Here is a 20,635-nt window from a genome sequence, read left to right on the forward strand (position 1 = left end):
CAATCTCCTGGGCTCAAGTGATCCTCCTGCCTCAGCCTTCCAAGTAGCTGGGACTACAGGCATGCGCCACCATGCCCGGCTCATTTTACCTATATATATTAGTTGGCCAATTAATTTCTTTCTATTTATAGTAGAGACGGGGTCTCGCTCATGCTCAGGCTGGTTTCGAACTCCTGACCTCGAGCAATCCGCCCGCCTTGGCCTCCCAGAGTGCTAGGATTACAGGCGTAAGCCACTGCGCCTAACCTAAGCCCTTAATGTCCCAAAGTTAACCTAAAAATGGCTATCAAGTACAATATGACCACTTATGTGGATATTAAGTAGCGTGTCTTTATTGCATTTGTGGATGTCAAAAAGCAAAACCTTTTTGAATTAAGAATTGTCCCAGGTAAAAGGACGGCCTGGGAAGTACACTGGGTTAGGGATGAGGAGACCTCGTATCTAGTCCTGGTTCTGTTGCTTCAATGTTGCGGCATCTTGATAACTGTCCCCCATGAGGTGTGCAGTGGGGGATAAGCCAGCCGGCCCCAGACCCCCCTTTCTTGTCTGTAAGGTTGGACCAGATGACCTCAGAGGGGAGCACAGGGATGGACAGCCAATCCCACCTCTACATTTATTATAGAAATGGGCTTCCAGTGATTATAAGTGATTATAAGCCTTAGGATTTTTTTGTTGTTCTTTCAGTTTTAGTCTTATTGGTCATTTCTGCATTGCTTGTAAGCAGGTGGGAACATTCTGAGTGTCTGAAATGGAATATTAGGTAGTCACTAAAAGTGATAGCTGAGTTAATAAAATTTATAATATTGAAATGTTCTTTTTAAAATACAAAGTGTATCATGGAACTCCCCTGCTTCGATATTTTCCAAGCGCACCTAGATAAAATCTCCCAGTTCTTACCTTATAGGTTACAGGGTCTAGTAAGTACCTGGCCCCCACCTCCTCCTTCAGAGTTGTCCTGACGTAGATGCCCCTGCTGTTCTTTTCCCTTATAGAAAATGTCACAAGTTGTAATCACTTACTGTTTATAAGCAATGTCTGTCTTCCCCATTAGACCAAAGTCCCATGGCGGTAAGAATTGGGTGTCTTGTTTCCCACTGTACTTTAATACCTGGCACAGTGTACAGGAGAGTGCTAGTATTTATAAAATTCATTTAACACAGAAATGATTGTATTATTTAGATGATTTCAGGTATCGAAAAGAAGAGGCAGCGTTTAATTGAAGTCCAAGATGAACTACTTCGGTAAGATAATATCAAAATCAAAACTTACTTACAAAAATACAATTGTGTCATTTGGGTCAGTAGTATTTGCTGACCTGTCATATTAAAGCCCCTGGCCAACTTTGAGGTTGGATGCTCAGTGACGGGTGGCCATGCTTCCTAGTTGCAGAACGCCTAGCAAGGGAGAATTCAGCACTGATCTGTCTCTCAACAGCTCTCTCAGCCCTGGCCTGGGAGGCAGCCTAATTAGAGTTTTTACATACAGACTCTAAAATTCCACTGCTTGGGTTTGAAACCACACTCTGCCATTTACTGGCTATCCAACCTTGGGTGAGTTACTTAACCTCTCCGTGCCTCAGTTCCCTCTTTTGAATACAGGCATAGTACTACCTACACCTCATAGGATTTTGTGGGAAGTAAATGAGTAAATACACAGAAAGTGCTTCACAGTGATGGGCATTAAGGGGTACTAGGTGCTGTTATACTTATGTCATATATGACATATACTTATGTCATTCATCTTTGGAAAAATATTTTTTGTTTTAGGTTAGAGCCAGAGCTGAAACAACTACAAACAAAATATGATGAACTTAAGGAGAGAAAGTCTTCTCTTAAGAATGCAGCATATTTCTTATCTAATTTAAAACAACTTTATCAAGATTATTCAGATGTTCAAGAGAAAAAACCAAAAATAAAGGAAACGGTAACTCCGATTTTTACTTTCTACTGTGCTTTCCAGGATGATCAAGGGCATTTGCATGCTGGATACCAGAGGCTTTGAGGGAAGATAAATGCATGTGCAACATTAGAGTCCACCCACAACAGCATCACTATAAAGCAGTGAAGATTTGTTATACCCTCACTTTTCTTAGCTGTTTAATGAAGGCTAGAAGAGTAGGAAAAAAATTCAGAATCATTGATTTTTTCTTTTTTAAGGTATTTGCACTTCAAAGAACTGGATTTCATCAAGGGAAGTATATACTCTTCATATAAGTCTCAGTTAACAGCCACATTCTGCTTATAAGACCACTTAGACATGTTTGGAAGACACTCTTGCTCTTTGTCTAGCCCTTGCTCAAAGTATCTTTTGTATCTGAAAAACAAGCCATTATCCCATATAAATGGTGTGATTTTAGAAGTAGAGAAACAAAACATATATAGTAGGAAAAAATGTGGTATGTTACTGTTTTAATAAATTTTGTAGTTGCTTCTGGGTTTGTTCTGCAGGCCATCCAGCAAAGATTGATGGAAATGTTTACGTTATAGAAAAATATTTGTATTTCTATACCTTAATATTTTATATGATATATAATTAAATATACTGTATACATGTATCTTACAATCAGATTTGTATTCTTCTAAATTCAATTTTAAGATTTTGACACTGATCTAATTCTCTTGAGCCTAAGGTTTATATTATAGATCGGGAAATAGTTTTGTTTTTTGGTATTTAACTAGTCTTACGCTTATTATTTGGAGTTAGAGATTTGATTATTAAATTTGGAGAAATAGTATCATTAATTCAACTTGAACATAATTACTTTGGTTAAAACTGAGAGTGACTCTACCTTGTTTAGAATGCACCACTCTTAGGAGCATCCTAGTCTTTGCATGCCCAATAGCTTGTACTTCTATACTAGCATCTGTCTTTTTGCCTTATACAGTATAGATATTTGGGTATACGTCCTACCTTGTTTCCTAAACTAAACCTCTAGCACTGCCCAAATGAGAGTTCTTCCCCTCCATCCCTCCCTGAGAGAAGGTGCCCATGACATCTTGGAAACATCAGGCTCTCAAATATTTAAGTTGAATTGAGTTGGATTTTGTGTTCTGTTTCTGGTTGGGTTTGTATTCTAATTTTGTCTTTAATCATTAAGAACATCTGGATTGGCAACCTTTAAGACATTTAATTGATCTTGAATAATAAAAAATTTTTCTAGATGATAGACATTAGGTTTTTCTTTTTTGAGACAGTCTCACTATCACCCTGGGTAGGGTACAGTGGCCTCATCATAGCTCACTGCAACTTCAAACTCCTGGGCTCAAGGGATCCTCCTGCCTCAGCCTTCCAAGTAGATGGGACTACAGACATGTGCCACCATGCCCTGCTAATTTTTTCTGTTTTTAGTAGAGACAGAGTCTCACTCTGGCTGGTCTTGGACTCCTGAGCTCAAGCAATCCTCCCAACTCAGCCTCCCAGAGTTCTAGAATTACAGGCATGAACCACTGACTACGCCTTGCCAGATGTTTGGTTTTTCTTATGAACTTTTATAGACCCAGAATTCCTATTCCATTGGTTCTTACAGTAAAAGTAAAACCTACTTTTGCAGTTTCTTGTGTTTTAAAATAGACTCAAGATCAAGCAGACCGATGCTTGACCTGTCTCAGGCATGATTTTCTCTTTTAAATAATTCTCTGAACCTCAACTAGTTGTCTGGGATGAGATCAGTTCAAGCTTTGCTGAGCGGTTCTCTTGCAAGTTTATATTATCAATTATGTCCTAAGGAAATGGATAAAAGCCAACTTTCTCAATGGTCCTAGTTTAAAAAATGAAAGTATTATAGTTAATGGAAAGCTCTATAAAAATGGGCATTGGTCATAAGCTTGAACTATGTAAAGCCAGGGTTATAAAAGTTTTTGATACTTGTTAATCTAAATTATTTTGTTTCAACAGTATGATTCATCTAGCCTTCCAGCTCTGTTATTTAACACAAGAACCATTTTGGGGGCTGAAACCCATCTGCAAAATATCAACCATCAATTAGAGAAGCTCCTTGACCAGGAATGAGAAGACCAGTCTACCTAAATGTGCCTATATAAAGATCAGTCTCATGCTATTGTCTGTTACCTTCTGAAACTGTACTTGTATAAATAAAAATTCTTTTTGAAGTATAGCCTAGTCACCAGAATTTAATATTACTTTGCCCAAATTCAATGTGAACAATGTTAACGGCACCAGTTTGAGTCTCTAATAGTTTTAGAGGCCAAAATCTAGTGTCTTGAGTAATAAAATTTAAAATGTTACCACCTGATCAATCAGCCCCAGACATGTAAGAGTTTTAACCCATAAGATTTCTACTGAATTTTAGTAGTACACCAAGGCTAATTTTCAACAAAATTGGTTTCAATTAAAAAAAAAAAAAACCTGAAAAAGTGATACAACTTAATTGATATAAACAGGTTTAATAATAAGTTAATAATTTAATATGTTACCAAATCTCAGACTTTGGGCAAATTATAGCCTGGTTATTTAAGTGTCCACAGTTAATTAGCTACTCTTGTAATACTTCTATAATTAGTTCATCAGGAATTTCATCATCTATACCATTGTAACTGAGAAGACTATTCTCTGCAGCTTCAACTAATTCAGCATCTTCAGTGGCTTCTAAAAAGTAAGCATCTTCAATGCCATTATCCCAGTCCACATCAGAAGATATACCTGTTGATGACTTATTAGGTGACTGTTTATGAGGATTCTTGGTTTTATTGTTCCCAGTTTCATCTGCTTCATCTGCTGGAAACTCCTCTTCCTTAATTTCAATGAGGAAAGGTGAAGGAAAGTGGGATAGAAAAATAAAGGTTTAATCAGAATACTGATGATTGCACTATATATTCAATCTATATTGAAGAATTGGCCATTACTTAAGACCTTAATTCAACAGACAGTAAAATGAATATGCTGGAGGAATACTACCTCCAATTTAGTCATTGTGGGAATGAGGGCACTTATTTCAAATGTTGCTGCCATTCAGCTCAGACACATTTAAAACTCCAAATTTGAAATTACCTGCAGTTTTGTGACACTTCAGTATCCCAAGATGGGGATAGAGCAAGGGCAGACTTAATTTAACAATTGGACAGCCCAGCTAAAGACAAATTGGAAAAAACATTTGCTATCTTGACAATGGATTTATTTCCCTAATTTCAAAGTATTTTAAAAATTAAGAATATGGATTAAGAAAATTGTTACAAAGAACAAATTTGGAGCAACTGCCAAAATAGGACTATGGATTATATATGAGATAATAGTATTGTATCAATGTAAAATTTCCTGAATTTTACCATTGCTATGTAAGAAGTCTTTATTCTTTAGCTACATGCTTAAATATTAAGAGATGGAGGATTTTGATGTGTGCAATTTATTCTCAAGAGATCCATCAATAATAATGCATATGTTTATAGTAGAGGGAGAAAACAAACATGGCCAAATGTTAATAAATGGCAAATCTAGGCAAAGGACAAGAGAATTCCTTACTCTTATACATTTCTGTAGGTTAGACATTTGTAAAATTTCTAATCAATATTTAGGTGATCAGTACACTAATAAGATCAATGCAATAGAAATGCAGGTAAATAACACTGGTAATTTGGTTTAAAATACTTAAAAACAGATGAAGCAGAAACAATCAAATGTTAACTGTTAAAACTAATAGGTACATGTGTGTTCATTATATTTTATTTAGCTTGTATTATTTTAAACAATAAGTTATGTTCCAGTAGCACTAGTAAGTGTACCAAAAGTACTTTCAACTTGGCATTTCTGACGTATTACTGGATACGCAGAAAAAATACTTCTTAAAAATCTACCAAAACCAGCCAGGTGCGGTGGCTCACGCCTGTAATCCTAGCACTCTGGAAGGCCAAGGTGGGCGGATTGCTGGAGGTCAGGAGTTTGAAACCAGCCTGAGCAAGGGTGAGACCCCGTCTCTACTAAAAATAGAAAGAAATTAATTGGCCAACTAATATATATAGAAAAAATTAGCCGGGCATGGTGGCACATGCCTGTAGTCCCAGCTACTCGGGAGGTTGAGGCAGTAGGATTGCTTGAGCCCAGGAGTTTGAGGTTGCTGTGAGCTAGGCTGACGCCACGGCACTCACTCTAGCCTGAGCAACAAAGCGAGACTCAAATAAAATAAAATAAATAAAATAAAATATAAAAAAATCTACCAAAACCATACGCATCAAAACATAGATGAACATCATAACATTCTAACAAGGACAATACATTCCTACCCGTCTTACAATTTGTTCTTGGTTATTTCAAAACACTTTTTAGCCCAGTAGTTAGAGAATTTGGCTATCAGTATTTTATGTCCAGCTCTTACAGACCAAAGATGGGATTTCTACCATTTCAAACTTTGATGGAGTTTTTGCAAGAGACATTTTTAAAATCAGATTGAACAAATACCAGGTTGAGTTTTCTAGAATGTAAATTCAAGCACTTATTCAATTTATAGCAGGTAACTTCTATTCTAACCATAACACTATAAAAGACTGATAGATGTAAACAAAAGGTAAAATTTTAAAATTTAACACATTGACTGCTACACTAGAAAAAAAAATTTTTTCCCCTGAGGCCATGGTGTTTTATTAAAATGATCCTTTCTAATTTGTTATTTTTTTCTGTGCATGAGTTATATGCAACACAATTCATGTTTTTAGAATTAAACTATCAATTGTAATGATAAAAACATCAAGATTTTCGTGAACCAAATGCATGGTTTTGCTTCACAAGCCCCAACACTCAAAACTAGAGTGAGTTAGGTACAACTCACATGGCAGTTAATATGTTAAAATATGTCAAAAAGAGTACTTTAAAAAAAATTCTTGTAAAAAATACTAAGATGGTATAGAAAAATAGAGGACAGGTATACAGGCAATTCAGAATAGAAATAAAAATAGTAAATCTGGAAAAAGTTCACCTTCATTAAGGAAATGCAAATTAAAACAACTAAAATTACACTTTTTGCCTCCAGATTGGTATTGATTAGAAGGTAAACATAAGCAATGTTGGCCAAAGTGTGGGTTAATAGGTGTTCTCATAAATTAATTACTTGTGTAAGTCTAGTATCTTGTAATTTTTATGGAAAACAATTTGGTAATAGGTACTACTGAAAATACTTGTGATACTTTAAGTAGAAAAATACCCTCCAAATAGTATGTATACTATAACTTAAAAAAACCCAGAAAACATACAAAGTATAAATTCTGGAAGATATATCCAAACCATTTATACAGTTTTCTGTGGCCAAATTATGATAGAGGAAGATTCTTTCCCCTTTTGCTGCTTCTGTGTTTTCCAATTTTATGTATTTTCTAATTCATTTTATAATACATGTTAACTATTTGGGTAAATAAAAGTATAAGAAAAATGCTGATTTGGCAAACTGGTAATATTTACCCAAAATTAAAACTGCATATACTCTTTGGCAATATTCTCCTTCTATAAATTCATTCTACAGATATAGTTCAAAGAAACAAAGACGAGAATTTTGGTTTACTTTGTAAAACAAAAATATGAGAAACTTCTTAAATGTCTAGGACTGGTTAAGTTGATTATACAATTTCTCATGCAGCAATAAAAAAGAGGTGCATATCATCAGATATGTGATGAGATGGGAAAATTGTTACAGTATATTCCTAAATGAAAACAAAGTACCAAACACTGTTTAAAAGCTATCTGGACACACACAGACACTGCTTATAACTCATGTATACTATTGTACCAAGAGCTAGTTTGTAATGAAAAGACACTAAAAATTGCACTTACATCTTTGAAAAGAAACAGGAGACATACTTCAGCAGGTAGTGGAAAACCTGAATCAGAAAGATAGTAAAACTGTTTAATATAGATACCTAATTTTTACTTTTGAGAAAAATCCAAAAATTAATAACTCACAGTCAGATTTGAAGTTTTCTGCTTTACATACAGGATCATGGCATTTTTGATACCAAACTTCATTTTTCAGATCAACCAGAATCCTTTATTAAAAAAAAAAGTATTAATACCAAGACTAGATAGAAAACAAAATTAGGCTGATAATGTTTATAAGAACTATGCCTATGACAAAGAAGCAAAAAGTTAAAAAGTAAATGGACGAAAGTAGACACCAACCAAAAGAAAACTGGTTCCCAAAAATATCACACAAAAAACTTCAGGCAGGGGAAAAAAGTAGATATTGACAAAAGTTCCCCCAGGAAGATATAACAATTCTTAACCTGTATCCTCCAAATAATATAGCTTCAAAATATGTGAACAATCCTAGCATTCTGGGAGGCTGAGGCAGGAGGATTGCTTGAGACCAGGAGTTCGAGAGACTAGCCTGAGCAAGAGCAAGACCCTGTCTCTTAAAAAAAAAAAAAAAAATAGAAAAATTAGCGAGGCATAGTGTGGTGCACTCCTACAGTCCCAGCTACTTAGGAGGCTAAGCCAGGAGGATCATTTGAGCCTAGGAGTTCGAAGCTGCAGTAAGCTATGATGAGGCCACTGCACTCCAGCCTGGGTGACAGAGTGAGACCCTATCTCAAATTTTTTTAAAAAATGTGAATACAGAACTACAAGCATAAATCAAGATTTAAAAAAATTCTTGATAACTTAAAGATCAAATAACCACCAAAAAAAGTTCAATGAGAATACAGAAAATGTGAATGATAATTTAAAAAATTAAATTTGATCTAATGGGCATATGTGAAGCTCTTTATAATCATATATAAAATAATAAAAATTGACTATATGCCAACTATAAAGTGAATCTTACCAAATTTAAGTGTCAATTCACACAACACACTCTCTGACAAAGCAAATTTTAGAAATAAAAAGCTAATAGAAACCCATAATTCAGAAATTAAAAAACATCTCTAACCAATGGCTCAAGGAAAAATAATGGAAATTAGTGGAACTGGAAATCTACATATTAAAAATATGTGAAATGCAGCTAAAATGACTTGAGAGGGACATTTATAATCTGAAAAGCTTATATTATGAAAGAAGAATGGCTCAAAGAAATGAGTTAAGTAAAACTAACTTGGAAAATGAGTAATAGAAATAAATCTTAATAAAATAAAAGGCAGGAAGTAGTTAAAAGCTAAAACTAAAAAGAATTAAAGTTTGAAGAGAATAAAATTGTAAGGTTGATCAAAAAATAATACATAAATATTAGAAATTAAATGCATCATATATAAAATTTAAGAATATTATGGGCAACTTTGACCAGTAACTTTGAAAATTTTGGTGAAATTGATAAAGTACTAAATAAAATATACCAAACTAAGCAAACTTAGAGGTAACAAAAAACCTAAACAACACTATAACCAATAAAAAAAAAAAAAACCTTAAAAATTTGATTAAGTAGTTTAAAATTTTCTCACATTTACAGAAAAGGAAACATAAAATGGCTTACATTCTGTGGGGCAGTCAGTGAGGTAGGGGGCAAGGGGGTAGGAGGTGGTGAGGAACATGTACCCAGGAGAGAAAACAGCAGGTGACCCAGTCTCATCTCCTCATAAACATTCTAATAGCAGACACTCTAATGAATGGACTACTGCTATAGCTCCACAACTACACTAAAGTACCCTGGTGCACTGAAGGATATTTAAATCTTTCTAGAAAACACAGTGATACTTGGCATTTGTCAAGTTCCCTGAGAACTACTTGCTTGCAGTTCCTATCTTCAATATTGCATCATACTTCATTCCTTTCAATGATGTCCCACCTTCGAAGAGCTGGGGTTTTTGGTGGTGGTTGTGATAAAAAGTACCATCAACATCGATGTGGAGTAAGAGAGGAGGTAGGTGTGAGGGTGTCTGGTCTGATTCCAAGGTTTAGAGGTTATGCAATACCCCAAAGGGCACACATCCCATTAATAATTAAGAGTACTTAAGAATGAAATAAAAGTATTATGTTCTTTCAATATATGAATATTATTTTTCAAACAGCTGCTAAATTGTTAGGACATAAATACTTATCAAGTTGTTTGAAAGTAATTCATTAACAGAGCTCGTAACTGTTTCTTTCTGCCTTGGAGCAAATGTGAAAAAAATAACTAAGACACCAGGGGCAGCAGAAACCAAGAAAATCTGGGAACCTCTGGATCAAATGCTAGGAGCAGAGTCCTTATCTATAGAATGCCCTTTGTAGGATATTTCTAATTTTAGGATTGCATATGGTAAATAAACCTAAGTCTACGGATTTATGAGGCATGGTTTCCTGGAACTGTCACCCATGCTATGCCACTGTATGGGTGTAAGTACAGATATCTCACAGCCTCTGTGCCCCTTGCTGTGTGCAGTGACCGCTCACTTCTGCCAGATTCCCCTGAGTCAGAGAGCAGGAGGGACCTGGACGGCCGTGCCAGCTATCTCAGGCCTTGCTCTGTGTCACCTGAACCTTTTCATTCCTTACATCCTTCACATTGTTAGTAAAGCTGCATACTGGGTAAGATCCTGATTCTCGGGAGTGTGCTTCAGTAGTCTAATCCTCAACTTCACTGGTATCAGGGAAATTCCAATGAAGACTACAACATTGTTTTATACCTACCAGATTAGCAAAACAAATTTTTAAAACCTAATAATATTAAAGTGGTGGTGAGAATATGGAGCAGTAGAAAATCTTGAAACCCTGCTGGCAGGAGTATAAATTAGCACAACCATTTGGGAAAACAATTTATTATCTAGTAGAATTAAATATGTACATATTCTACGACACAGCAATTCCACTTTTAGATACATGCTTTGAGAACTTCTTACACATGTGTACAAGGTGGTATGTACAAGAAGGTTCGTAGCTTCATGGTTTCTACAAAACAATGTCCAATGTAGGACAACAGATAAACTGTGACATATTTATATTTATATAATGGCATGCAATGAAATAAGCAATAGCTACTTGCTGTGACATGGATGCACCTCACAGATATAGTGCTGACCAAAAACTAAGCGAAAGGATGCAATTCAAAAACATGTATAATTAAAGAGATAGGTTAGGGGAAAAAAACCCAAAACATGTAAAATATATCATTATAAACATATAAGCAAAAAATCATAAAGAAAAGGAAAAGATTAACACAAAATCCAGGATAATGGCTATAGGCTGGGCGTGGTGGCTCACGCCTGTAATCCTAGCACTCTGGGAGGCCGAGGTGGGTGGATTGCTTGAGGTCAGAAGTTCAAAACCACCCTGACCAAGAGCAAGACCCCGTCTCTACTATAAATAGAAAGAAATTAATTGGCCAACTAATATATATAAAAAAATTAGCCAGGCATGGTGGTGCATGCCTGTAGTCCCAGCTACTCGGGAGGCTGAGGCAGGAGGATTGCTTAAGCCCAGGAGTTTGAGGTTGCTGTGAGTTAGGCTGACGCCACGGCACTCACTCTAGCCAGGGCAACAAAGCAAGACTCTGTCTCAAAAAAATAAATAAATAAAATAAAAAGGATAATGGCTATAATCTCTGAGGACAAGAGAAAAGGAAGACAATGGGATAGGGCCCACAAGGTGCTTCTGAGGTTTGGTCAAGTTCTGTTTCTTAAGGTGGGTGGTAGATAGGACAGGTGTTCATATTAGTGTTAGTCTTTAAAATTATATATACTCTTATATGTACGATACATTTCACAGTTAAAAAACAATAGATTATGGATGCATAATACAACTTGGTGTGATCATTAATGATAGTGTTTTTTGGTAAATTGATATGCACAGAACAAAAGGATAAACACATCAAACTGATAACTGTAATTATCACTGGGTTGTGGTGATCTTTTCCTTTGTGCTTTTTTATGTTACACCTTTGTGTACTGAGCACCTAGTTTCTGAGGGTGTTTTCCTAAACTGAGTTCATCTGAGTGTATCAGGTACGGCACTGGCTCATGCTACCCAGCATGTCTTCCAGCTGTCCAGCAAAAGCTCCATGATCTCCTCCCCACGCATGGCACATGTGCTGTACATGCCTGACTCTACAGCGGTCTCTGCTTTGACACGAAATATAAAATAGCAAAATTTCTCATATCACAACTGAAAACTACTGGGTTTCTATTTTATCTCTATTCTAACTATATGCCTTTATTGTTTAAAATTTTATTTGTAGTTTTGCTTCATTCTCTACTTCTCTTTTTGCCAGGGGCATTTAAAAAAAAATTCCTAAAACAGGGCCTGGCCTATACAGCAAGCCTTCAATAAATATTAGTTCCTTTAACATCATGCTTTGTCGTGAACGAGTTAGCGCAACCTTAACCTCTACTGCTTAACACTGAGGAGTCTCCTTCTTGCCCAAATCTGCCCAGTTTCAATCTACATTATATGAGGTGTCAAGAGCCAATGGCGACAGGGTGGAGAGGCGCACTTTCCACCATCTTCTCTTCACCTGTCCCCTGCGCTCTCCTCTCTAGCCCTACTCACCTCTACCTTAGTCATCTCAAGATACACTACAGGGTGATTTTACCAAATAAAATACAAATAAAGCTGACGTGCTAGAAGCAAAGCAATGCAGATATTACAAAACACCAAATTCAACAAATATAACAGCTATTTTTTACAACTAAACTTTTACAACTAAACTTTATTTATTACAACTAAATTTATTACAAAAACAAAATTTTGGCCGGGCGCGGTGGCTCACGCCTGTAATCCTAGCTCTTGGGAGGCCGAGGCGGGCGGATTGCTCAAGGTCAGGAGTTCAAAACCAGCCTGAGCAAGAGCGAGACCCCGTCTCTACTATAAAAATAGGAAGAAATTAATTGGCCAACTAATATATATATATAAAAATTAGCTGGGCATGGTGGCGCGTGCCTGTAGTCCCAGCTACATGGGAGGCTGAGACAGAAGGATCCCTTGAGCCCAGGAGATTGAGGTTGCTGTGAGCTAGGCTGACGCCACGGCACTCACTCTAGCCTAGGCAACAAAGTGAGACTCTGTCTCAAAAAAAAAAAAAAAAAAAAAAAAAAAAAAAAAAGAACAAAAACAAAATTTTTAGACTCTCAAAGTTATAAACACCTAAAATATAATATTGGTTAGATGCACACAAATGATTAATACTATTACTTACATGATATTATTACTCTTGTGGGCTCTTCCAATGTTTTCACACCAGCGATATTTACAAATATCATAAACCAATAATTCTTCTGGGAAAAAGTAGTTCCAACGCCGAATTCCTAAAATGCAAATGATGTTTCTAAAGGTACTGTTTATTATATAACAGTCCATAAAGAATAAAATTAGCTATACCTCCTTTAATGCCGTTTTTATTCACCAAAGAAAGAACAAAATGATCAACTTCAGGATAGGGCGAACACTGAAAACCTTCGATGGTCTCTACTGCAACAGAGAGAATTATTATTATAAATTACAATAGCTAAAAGTTAAGAAGTTAAATTTTGATTAAATTGTTGTTTAGTACAATTATGTGTTTTGTAAACCCTTAGCTTTTTATTTCCCTTTTTGCAATTTGCCTTTCAGTCATTTCATGGCCTTCGTGACCCTACATTGAAGCACATAAAATTCAAACATCTCAATTAGATCAAATGTTAACTAATTTTCATAGAAAACATCTGAAATAATTTCAACTGCTGTCTTCCCCTGGCCAAGAGAAGAGCAGCCCCTCCCGTCCCGGCAGGGCCTTGGGGCTGCCCAAGCCTTGGGGCTCACGCCTTCTGACAGACATAAACGAGCTCACAGAACTTAAGGCCACTCTGTGGTCATGAGGATTCAAGACACAAACAAGACCACTCTGTAATCATGTCTGAACACAGATAAAACAGGAACATTTTCCAAACCACGAAAATGACCGAACTCCCCCTATCCTGGCTAACATAAGTAACTGCTGCTGCTTCACCAACTGCAGCATCAGCCTTTCTCTACTCCGCCTGGCTTCTAGATGAGGTTAACATACCCAATCATAGAACTGTCCCTGACAACACCGAATTCAGAACAAACCCGTTTCCTGGTTCACTTCCGCAAATCACCTATTCTGAGCCCCGATCCTATAAAGTCCTTTCCAACCCTCTGTTGCTAAAATGCCCCACGGTTCCCAGGGTCTGCGTTCTCCACTGCTTCCTGAGTGATAAACTCAGCAGGCTCAGTATGGGTGTGTGCCCTGGGGGCCGTGGCTAGAGGGCACTGACAATTCAGTTATACGGTGCATCCAAGAATCTACTGCGATAATTTAGAACGACCAATTTAAAACATTTAAATTTTAAAGACAGAAAAATCTAATGTTCTTAAAATGAAGACTATATTTCACTTGCAAAAGTAATATACATAATTAGAGAAATATTGGAAAATATATTAATGTAGAAATGAGAGAAATAACTCCAAGTCAATGTCTACAAATACATGGCCAACAACCAGAAGAAAATTAACATATAAAAAATGTTATCCATATTTTTCAGTAAGCTTGTGATTTATATACCATACATATAATTTTAGAGTCTACTTTTTCTCTGACCATCATGCATGGGTGTTTTCCATATTACATATGTTTTATAAATTTAAATGTAATGGTTACAGAGTATTTCACAGCATGTAACCAATCCAATTTTGTTGTACATTTAGATTGTTTTCTGTTTTTCCCTGTTATAAGTAACGATATACCAAAATATGTATATAAAAATGTTTACTGGAGGGTTTGGGTAAGAAATCTCAGGAAAAAATGATCTGTTCTTCAGTACAGAAATGGCTAAATTATGATAGACTCAGACCATGAAAACCCATGCAATCATTAAAAGAATGATGAAGATCTCTGTATATTGGAAATACAGGAAAAGCTCGGCTGCGTTATACAGGAAACAATTATAAGGGCTCCCTGCCTTTGACAGGGAGACTGTGGAGAGAAGGATGAAATAATTTTTAGTTTTTGGTATGTGTTTATTTCATACAATAAACTCACATTTTTGTACTTTTTAAAAAAACACCATAGGCCGGGCGCTGTGGCTCACGCCTGTAATCCTAGCTCTTGGGAGGCCGAGGCGGGCGGATTGCTCAAGGTCAGGAGTTCAAAACCAGCCTGAGCAAGAGCGAGACCCCGTCTCTACTATAAATAGAAAGAAATTAATTGGCCAACTGATATATATATAAAAAATTAGCCGGGCATGGTGGCGCATGCCTGTAGTCCCAGCTACCCGGGAGGCTGAGGCAGAAGGATCACTCGAGCCCAGGAGTTTGAGGTTGCTGTGAGCTAGGCTGACGCCACGGCACTCACTCTAGCCTGGGCAACAAAGCGAGACTCTGTCTCAAAAAAAAAAAAAAAAAAAACAAAAAAAAACACCATAAAATGAAAATTAGTGAATAATACTTTAATAAATATCTTTTTTACATTTTTTCCATTTTGGATAGAAACCTAGAAGTAGTTTTAAATGATCGATGGATATGAATACTTAAGATTTAAAGGAAAAATAGATTTTTTGATCCTTACATTTTGATAGAAAAATTATTTTCTTAAAATTACCTGAAGTGTTGTTACTGTTAAAATATTCAACACCCTTTTGTTTATTCTGAGGTGTGTCACATGTAAGAACTGTTAAAGTATCTGAGAATCTGAAAAAGAACATATGTAAAAAGAAACAAACATTATATTAGAATTAAAGAGGCATAGCTACAGAAAGGAAACAACTTTCAACAAGTTCCATATTTAAAATCCTTTGGGCCAGGTTCAGTGGCTCACATCTGTAATCCTAGCACTTTGGGAGGCTGAGGCAGGAGGACTGCATGAGGCCAGAAGTTTGAGACCAACCTGAGCAAGAACAAGGCCCCATCTCTACAAAAAAATTAGAAAAATTAGCCAGGTGTAGTGGTGTGCGCCTATAGTCTTAGCTACTTGAGAGGCTGAGGCAGGAGGATCACTGAAGCCCAGGAGTCTGAGGCTGCTGTGAGCTATGATCATGCCACCACACTCTAGCTGGGACACAGAGCAAGACCCTGTCTTAAAAAAAAAGAAAAAGAAAAAATCCTTTGTTCAACAGATAATTATTCTGGGATATTTCTGTCACATTAGCCCACAAAAGCACTAACCCTACCTATATAAAAATAGTATGATCTTTCAGTTAAAGAAAATAAAAAACTTTAAAAAAGAGTAGGTTGGTGACTGTTTACAATACTTTTCCTCAATTACAAAGTGAATCAGAGGACTCTAGGACTGCTAAAGTGACAGACTGAAGTGCAGTTGGCCTGTGGGTCCATAGTTCTGCATTTGCAGGTTCGACCAACCCCAGATTGAAAACACTGAAGAAGGGCCAGGAGTGGTGACCTACTCCTGTAGTCCCAGCTGCTTGAGAGGCTGAGGTGGGAGGATCGATTGAGCCCAGGAGCTATGACTGCACCACCACACCTAGCCTGAGTGACAGAGCGAGACCCTGTCCTTGAATAAATAAAATAAATCAAAGTATACAGGAGGATGTGCATAGGTTATGCAAATACTACACCATTTGATATCAAGCACTGGAGCATCCTTGGAGTTTGATATCCACCGGGGTCCCGGAATTAATCACCCACAAATACCAGGAGACAACTTCATAATTCTATTCCCCAAACACAGAGCCTTTGAAATTTTGGTTACCATAATTTTATTATAGAAGTGTGACTAATAGGAAGAAATGAAGGAAAGAGGGACGAAAGCAAAAGGAAAAGCTCATTAAAATTGGCTGAGGAAAAGGTACATTCACAATCATAAAGAGTTTAGCCTTTATTTCAGGAGGTAAAAATACCTGGTATTTACTTGGATACACAGAAAGCAATTAAGCAATTAAAGTAACCCTGTTCAGTAGAACAACCCTTCACTTTTGTAAGATTAATATTGAAACTGCAAAAGAAATGGGATTTGGTAATCGGGAAACTACCTACACTTCAGGCTATACCGCAGGCTAAAAATGTTGCTTTCCCCATACGTGGTAAAAAGAATGTGACCTTGTTCCGGTGCCAACAACAGGGGGCAGCAAAAGTCATATGATTTTTATAGTACCTCTATACCACTTTTACAATCTTAGATACTTCTGCTACCAACTGACATTTACTGAGCAGACATCATGTGCTGGGCACAGTTGTAAATGTTTTATACATACAATTTTAACTTATTTAATTCCCTTAACTCCATGAGGTAGGTGTTATTATTATTTTCATTTTTTTTCCAGATTTATGTCTCGATGTATTCGATTAAAATGCATAGTGTACAGGGCACTGATATTTTGTGTGGGAAATATTTCTGCAACCACTCATTCATTTTATTATTTTCATTTTAAAAGTAAGGAAACTGGCCAGGAATGGCAGCTTATGCCTATAATCCTAGCACTCTGAGAGGACTAGGCAAGAGGATCACTTGAGCTCAGGAGTTCGAGACCAGCCTGACCAAGAGTGAGACTCAGTTTCTACTAAAAACAGAAAATAATTAGCTGGGCATGGTGAGTACACGCCTGTAGTCCCAGCTACCTGGGAGGCTGAGGCAGGAGGATCACTGGAGACCATGAGTTTGAGGTTGCAGTGAGTAATGATGATGCCATCGCACTCTAGTGGGACAACAGAGTGACCCTGTCTCATTCATAAATAAATTAAATTTAAATAAATGAATGAATGGATATAAGGAAACTAAGACTTTGACCTTACCTCTGAGATATGTTATTAAAGGAACCCAAAAGAGTACAAAAATATATGACGAAAACTATCTTCCCACCCTCCTGGGTCATAGCTGTTAACTGTATATCCTGACATAACTATCCCTACCGCAACATAAATATTATCACAATTTCTATAGAATTTTTCCTTAGAATTATGTTTAGGGAAGGCAAAGGGGAAACAATTATAACAAGTTAATGGGAAGTCAGTCAGAACCTTAACCACATGTTATGGGCTCACGAAACTCCCAGACAGGAAAAAAGGTAGAGGAAGGCAAATTCAGTAAGTCCTCGTTTAACATCACCAACAAAACATCGTTAAGCAAAACAACTACAGCAGTGCCTTAAATTACATCATTTTGTTCAATGTCATTTTGTTATAATGTTGGTAAGGGAGGACTTACTGTATTTCTGTTGAAAGATGACTTTCATACTTTTTAAAAGTGAACAAAACATGGGAACTTAGAAGTTCGACAATGGAACTGACAATAGAAAATCATACAGACATTAAAAGTCTTGTGTACAGTTAACTGTTGGCAAATTATTAACTTTGCAAATATTCATGACATAATGTTGAGTACAAAAATCAGGTCACATAACCATATAAATAATGATTTCAAGAATATTTTTTAAATAAAGGAGCTATGTAAATGCTATGAAGAGAAAATGAGACATTAACAGTAATTCTATTTCCAAATACAAGTCATATTGTTTTCTTTATAGAAGTGATAATCATTTTAGAAAAACTGGAAAATATCTTAAATATAACTATAAAAAATATAAAGAGAAAACTTAAAAATTTCCTTTTCCTATTATTTTTTAGTGAATGGAAAAAAGAGAAAGGTTAACTTAGAATTTTAAGAACTTTCTTTTACTTACTATAGAATGAATTTACATGATTTACCTTTTAGTTAATACACAATGACATTCACTATTTAATAGGTATTCATGAATATGCAATGGTTTGATGCTGGCACTACCTACCTGACATTGCTGATCAGAGAAGAAAGAAAATACTGATATTCTTCAGAAATATATTTTGACTGTAGAGGAAAAAATCTGTTATCTTCAGCAACCTCCAAAGCCACACGCTTTCCTATTTTTGATGATTTGTAGAGCCGAAAATTTCTATTTCTTGTATAAACTCCTACATCAAAAATTAATAAAACAAAATTAATACATGTTTTCTATGACTAGTTTTACAGTCAACAAATATTACATTATTTTTGTACAGCAGTACTAGTAGAAACAATTATTTCCAAGGACAGAGCTGCCATGACCCGGGGGATTCTGTCTGGGGTCTCTAACACTGGGGTAGAGTCAAGCATATCCACTGGCTAACGCTGTTCTCCCTGCACTGACTTCCTGCTATGCAGGCTAGTTTACTTCCCTAGTTTACTGCAGGCTAGTCCAACCTGGAGACAGTGTCCTGCTAATAAAACAAAACCTGGCATTTGGAAGAATGCTCCCCTACGCATAACTCATATGATTGCTCTACCTGCCCTTGTCTGTATTTCCAAATTCTGGCACTTGACTGACACAGGTACTAGAAAGATACACAATACAGAGGAACACTTCTCTAATCTAAGGCACCACTGTTGGCCTGGGAATCTGGCCTATAACTTAATCCTGCTTCCCCTTAACTGTTAGACATTGAAGCTCCCTCAGGTGCTCAGTCAATGGCAAAAATACTAAAAAGCTTTCATGGCTTTTTAGCTTTTCAAGGAACAAGCTGGAACATCAGCATAAAAACAAGGTTTAGTTCACCAAATCGGAGCTGTTGCATTCAGGGTCTTGATTGGCCTGTATGTTGAATTAGCTAAAGTCCCATCCGCCCAGTGCATCCTACATGCTCTGGTTCCAAGACCGGGGCAAGCAGAGCCAACGTTGAGTTGAAGAAGTCACCAGTTTCATCACCCAAGAAAGTAGAAGAAACGGCTCCTGCCACTGTCACAGAGATCTTTAGTGAGGAAAACACCCAGGTTTACTGTGTTACATGTGTACTGTTTTTATAGTGTGCCTGGTTTAAAATTTATGCATTCTAATTTAACCTCTCAGCAGTGTTAGGGAGTACTGGTCCAACAGTCCCCTGTCAAAACTTCCTTGACAAGCTGGGCATGGTGACTCATGCCTATAGTCCCAGCTACTCAGAAAAGCTGAGGTGGGAGGGTTGCTTGAGCCCAGGAGTTCGAGGCCGGACTGGGCAACACTGCAAGACCCCATCTCTAAAAAAGCAAAACAAAACAAAAATGACTCCTTTGGCAGGAATCTTCGGGACACTTAGAACAGAAGCCAGCCACAAGCATTGTCTTTTGGAGCTCGGGCCAGCCTGGTGCTACGTTCCACAGGGACCTCTCCAAGGTCTCTAAACAGAAACCTAGTAGATTCCCAGCACCCGAACTCACCGGTCACATCCTGTGAGTGGCCGGACTGTCACTGTGGGGCAGCGGTGGATGCGAGAATTCTGAGCACAGTAACTAGCGGACACTGACCTGTTTCTCACAAAAGCACCTAGGACAGTCTAATAGAGACAGCTGCCAATTTTTCTTACCTAGATCCACAAAAAGATGCTTTTCTCCCATGTTGTTTCTCACAACTAAAAACGAAAGCTCAGCACTGCTCTGCTCAGCTGAGCCCCAGGTCCCCAGTTTCTCTGAATTCAACGTCCAGCTCTCTCCTCGATCCTTATCTGTGGACATTTTGTTAAAGGAAATTCCTTGTTCTACTGGTGCTTCAGGAAAGTGGGGAGCCCCGTGGCCTGCTGTCTCTGGAGGGCTGCTGTCATCCTTGTTGGCAGCTAAGTGAAGAGCAGGTTGCAAAATTTTTCTCACAAAATTACCTAAGGAAAAAAGATACAACGGTTAATCTGATTCTTTTTTTCCATAAACCATAACTTAAGATCTGGGCACAAAACTACACAAGACACTGTTACACACATAGTAAGCCTTCTTTTCTTCATTTCTGAGTTAGAAACTGAGTGGTCACCATAAACTATACCATGCCCCTCCTGCTACTTCCTTCCTCTTACGCAATCTTTTGCTTTG

At 37.0% G+C, this 20,635-nt stretch overlaps 2 protein-coding genes across 8 annotated transcripts in view; one reads left to right on the plus strand and one right to left on the minus strand.

Moving 5' to 3' along the window:
* CENPU (centromere protein U) overlaps positions 1-4,114 on the plus strand; it is a 39,836-nt gene extending 35,722 nt beyond the window's left edge. Inside the window, exons 11-13 of the mRNA XM_076010691.1 lie at positions 1,180-1,241; positions 1,767-1,923; positions 3,895-4,114. Coding sequence (XP_075866806.1) covers positions 1,180-1,241; positions 1,767-1,923; positions 3,895-4,008 — 333 coding nt within the window. The 3' untranslated portion in view covers positions 4,009-4,114. The remainder of the gene's footprint in view (positions 1-1,179; positions 1,242-1,766; positions 1,924-3,894) is intronic.
* A 273-nt stretch (positions 4,115-4,387) lies between these two features.
* Positions 4,388-20,635, minus strand: part of PRIMPOL (primase and DNA directed polymerase) — a 32,436-nt gene continuing 16,188 nt past the window's right edge. For 4 of the 7 annotated variants that reach the window (XM_012784948.3, XM_012784947.3, XM_012784953.3 and 1 more), the window contains 8 exons: positions 20,143-20,430; positions 18,576-18,738; positions 15,437-15,525; positions 13,219-13,308; positions 13,037-13,145; positions 7,900-7,982; positions 7,771-7,817; positions 4,388-4,750 (listed from right to left, as the gene is read on the minus strand). In XM_012784948.3, coding sequence (XP_012640402.2) covers positions 4,493-4,750; positions 7,771-7,817; positions 7,900-7,982; positions 13,037-13,145; positions 13,219-13,308; positions 15,437-15,525; positions 18,576-18,738; positions 20,143-20,430 — 1,127 coding nt within the window. In that variant the 3' untranslated portion in view covers positions 4,388-4,492. Of the gene's footprint in view, positions 4,751-7,770; positions 7,818-7,899; positions 7,983-13,036; positions 13,146-13,218; positions 13,309-15,436; positions 15,526-18,575; positions 18,739-20,142; positions 20,431-20,527; positions 20,631-20,635 lie in introns of those variants that run through there. The other 3 variants (XM_076010683.1, XM_076010682.1, XM_020280232.2) reach the window with 2 other exon arrangements.

Source organism: Microcebus murinus, chromosome 15 (assembly GCF_040939455.1).
Source record: "Microcebus murinus isolate Inina chromosome 15, M.murinus_Inina_mat1.0, whole genome shotgun sequence".
NCBI classification, from domain to species: Eukaryota; Metazoa; Chordata; class Mammalia; order Primates; family Cheirogaleidae; genus Microcebus; species Microcebus murinus.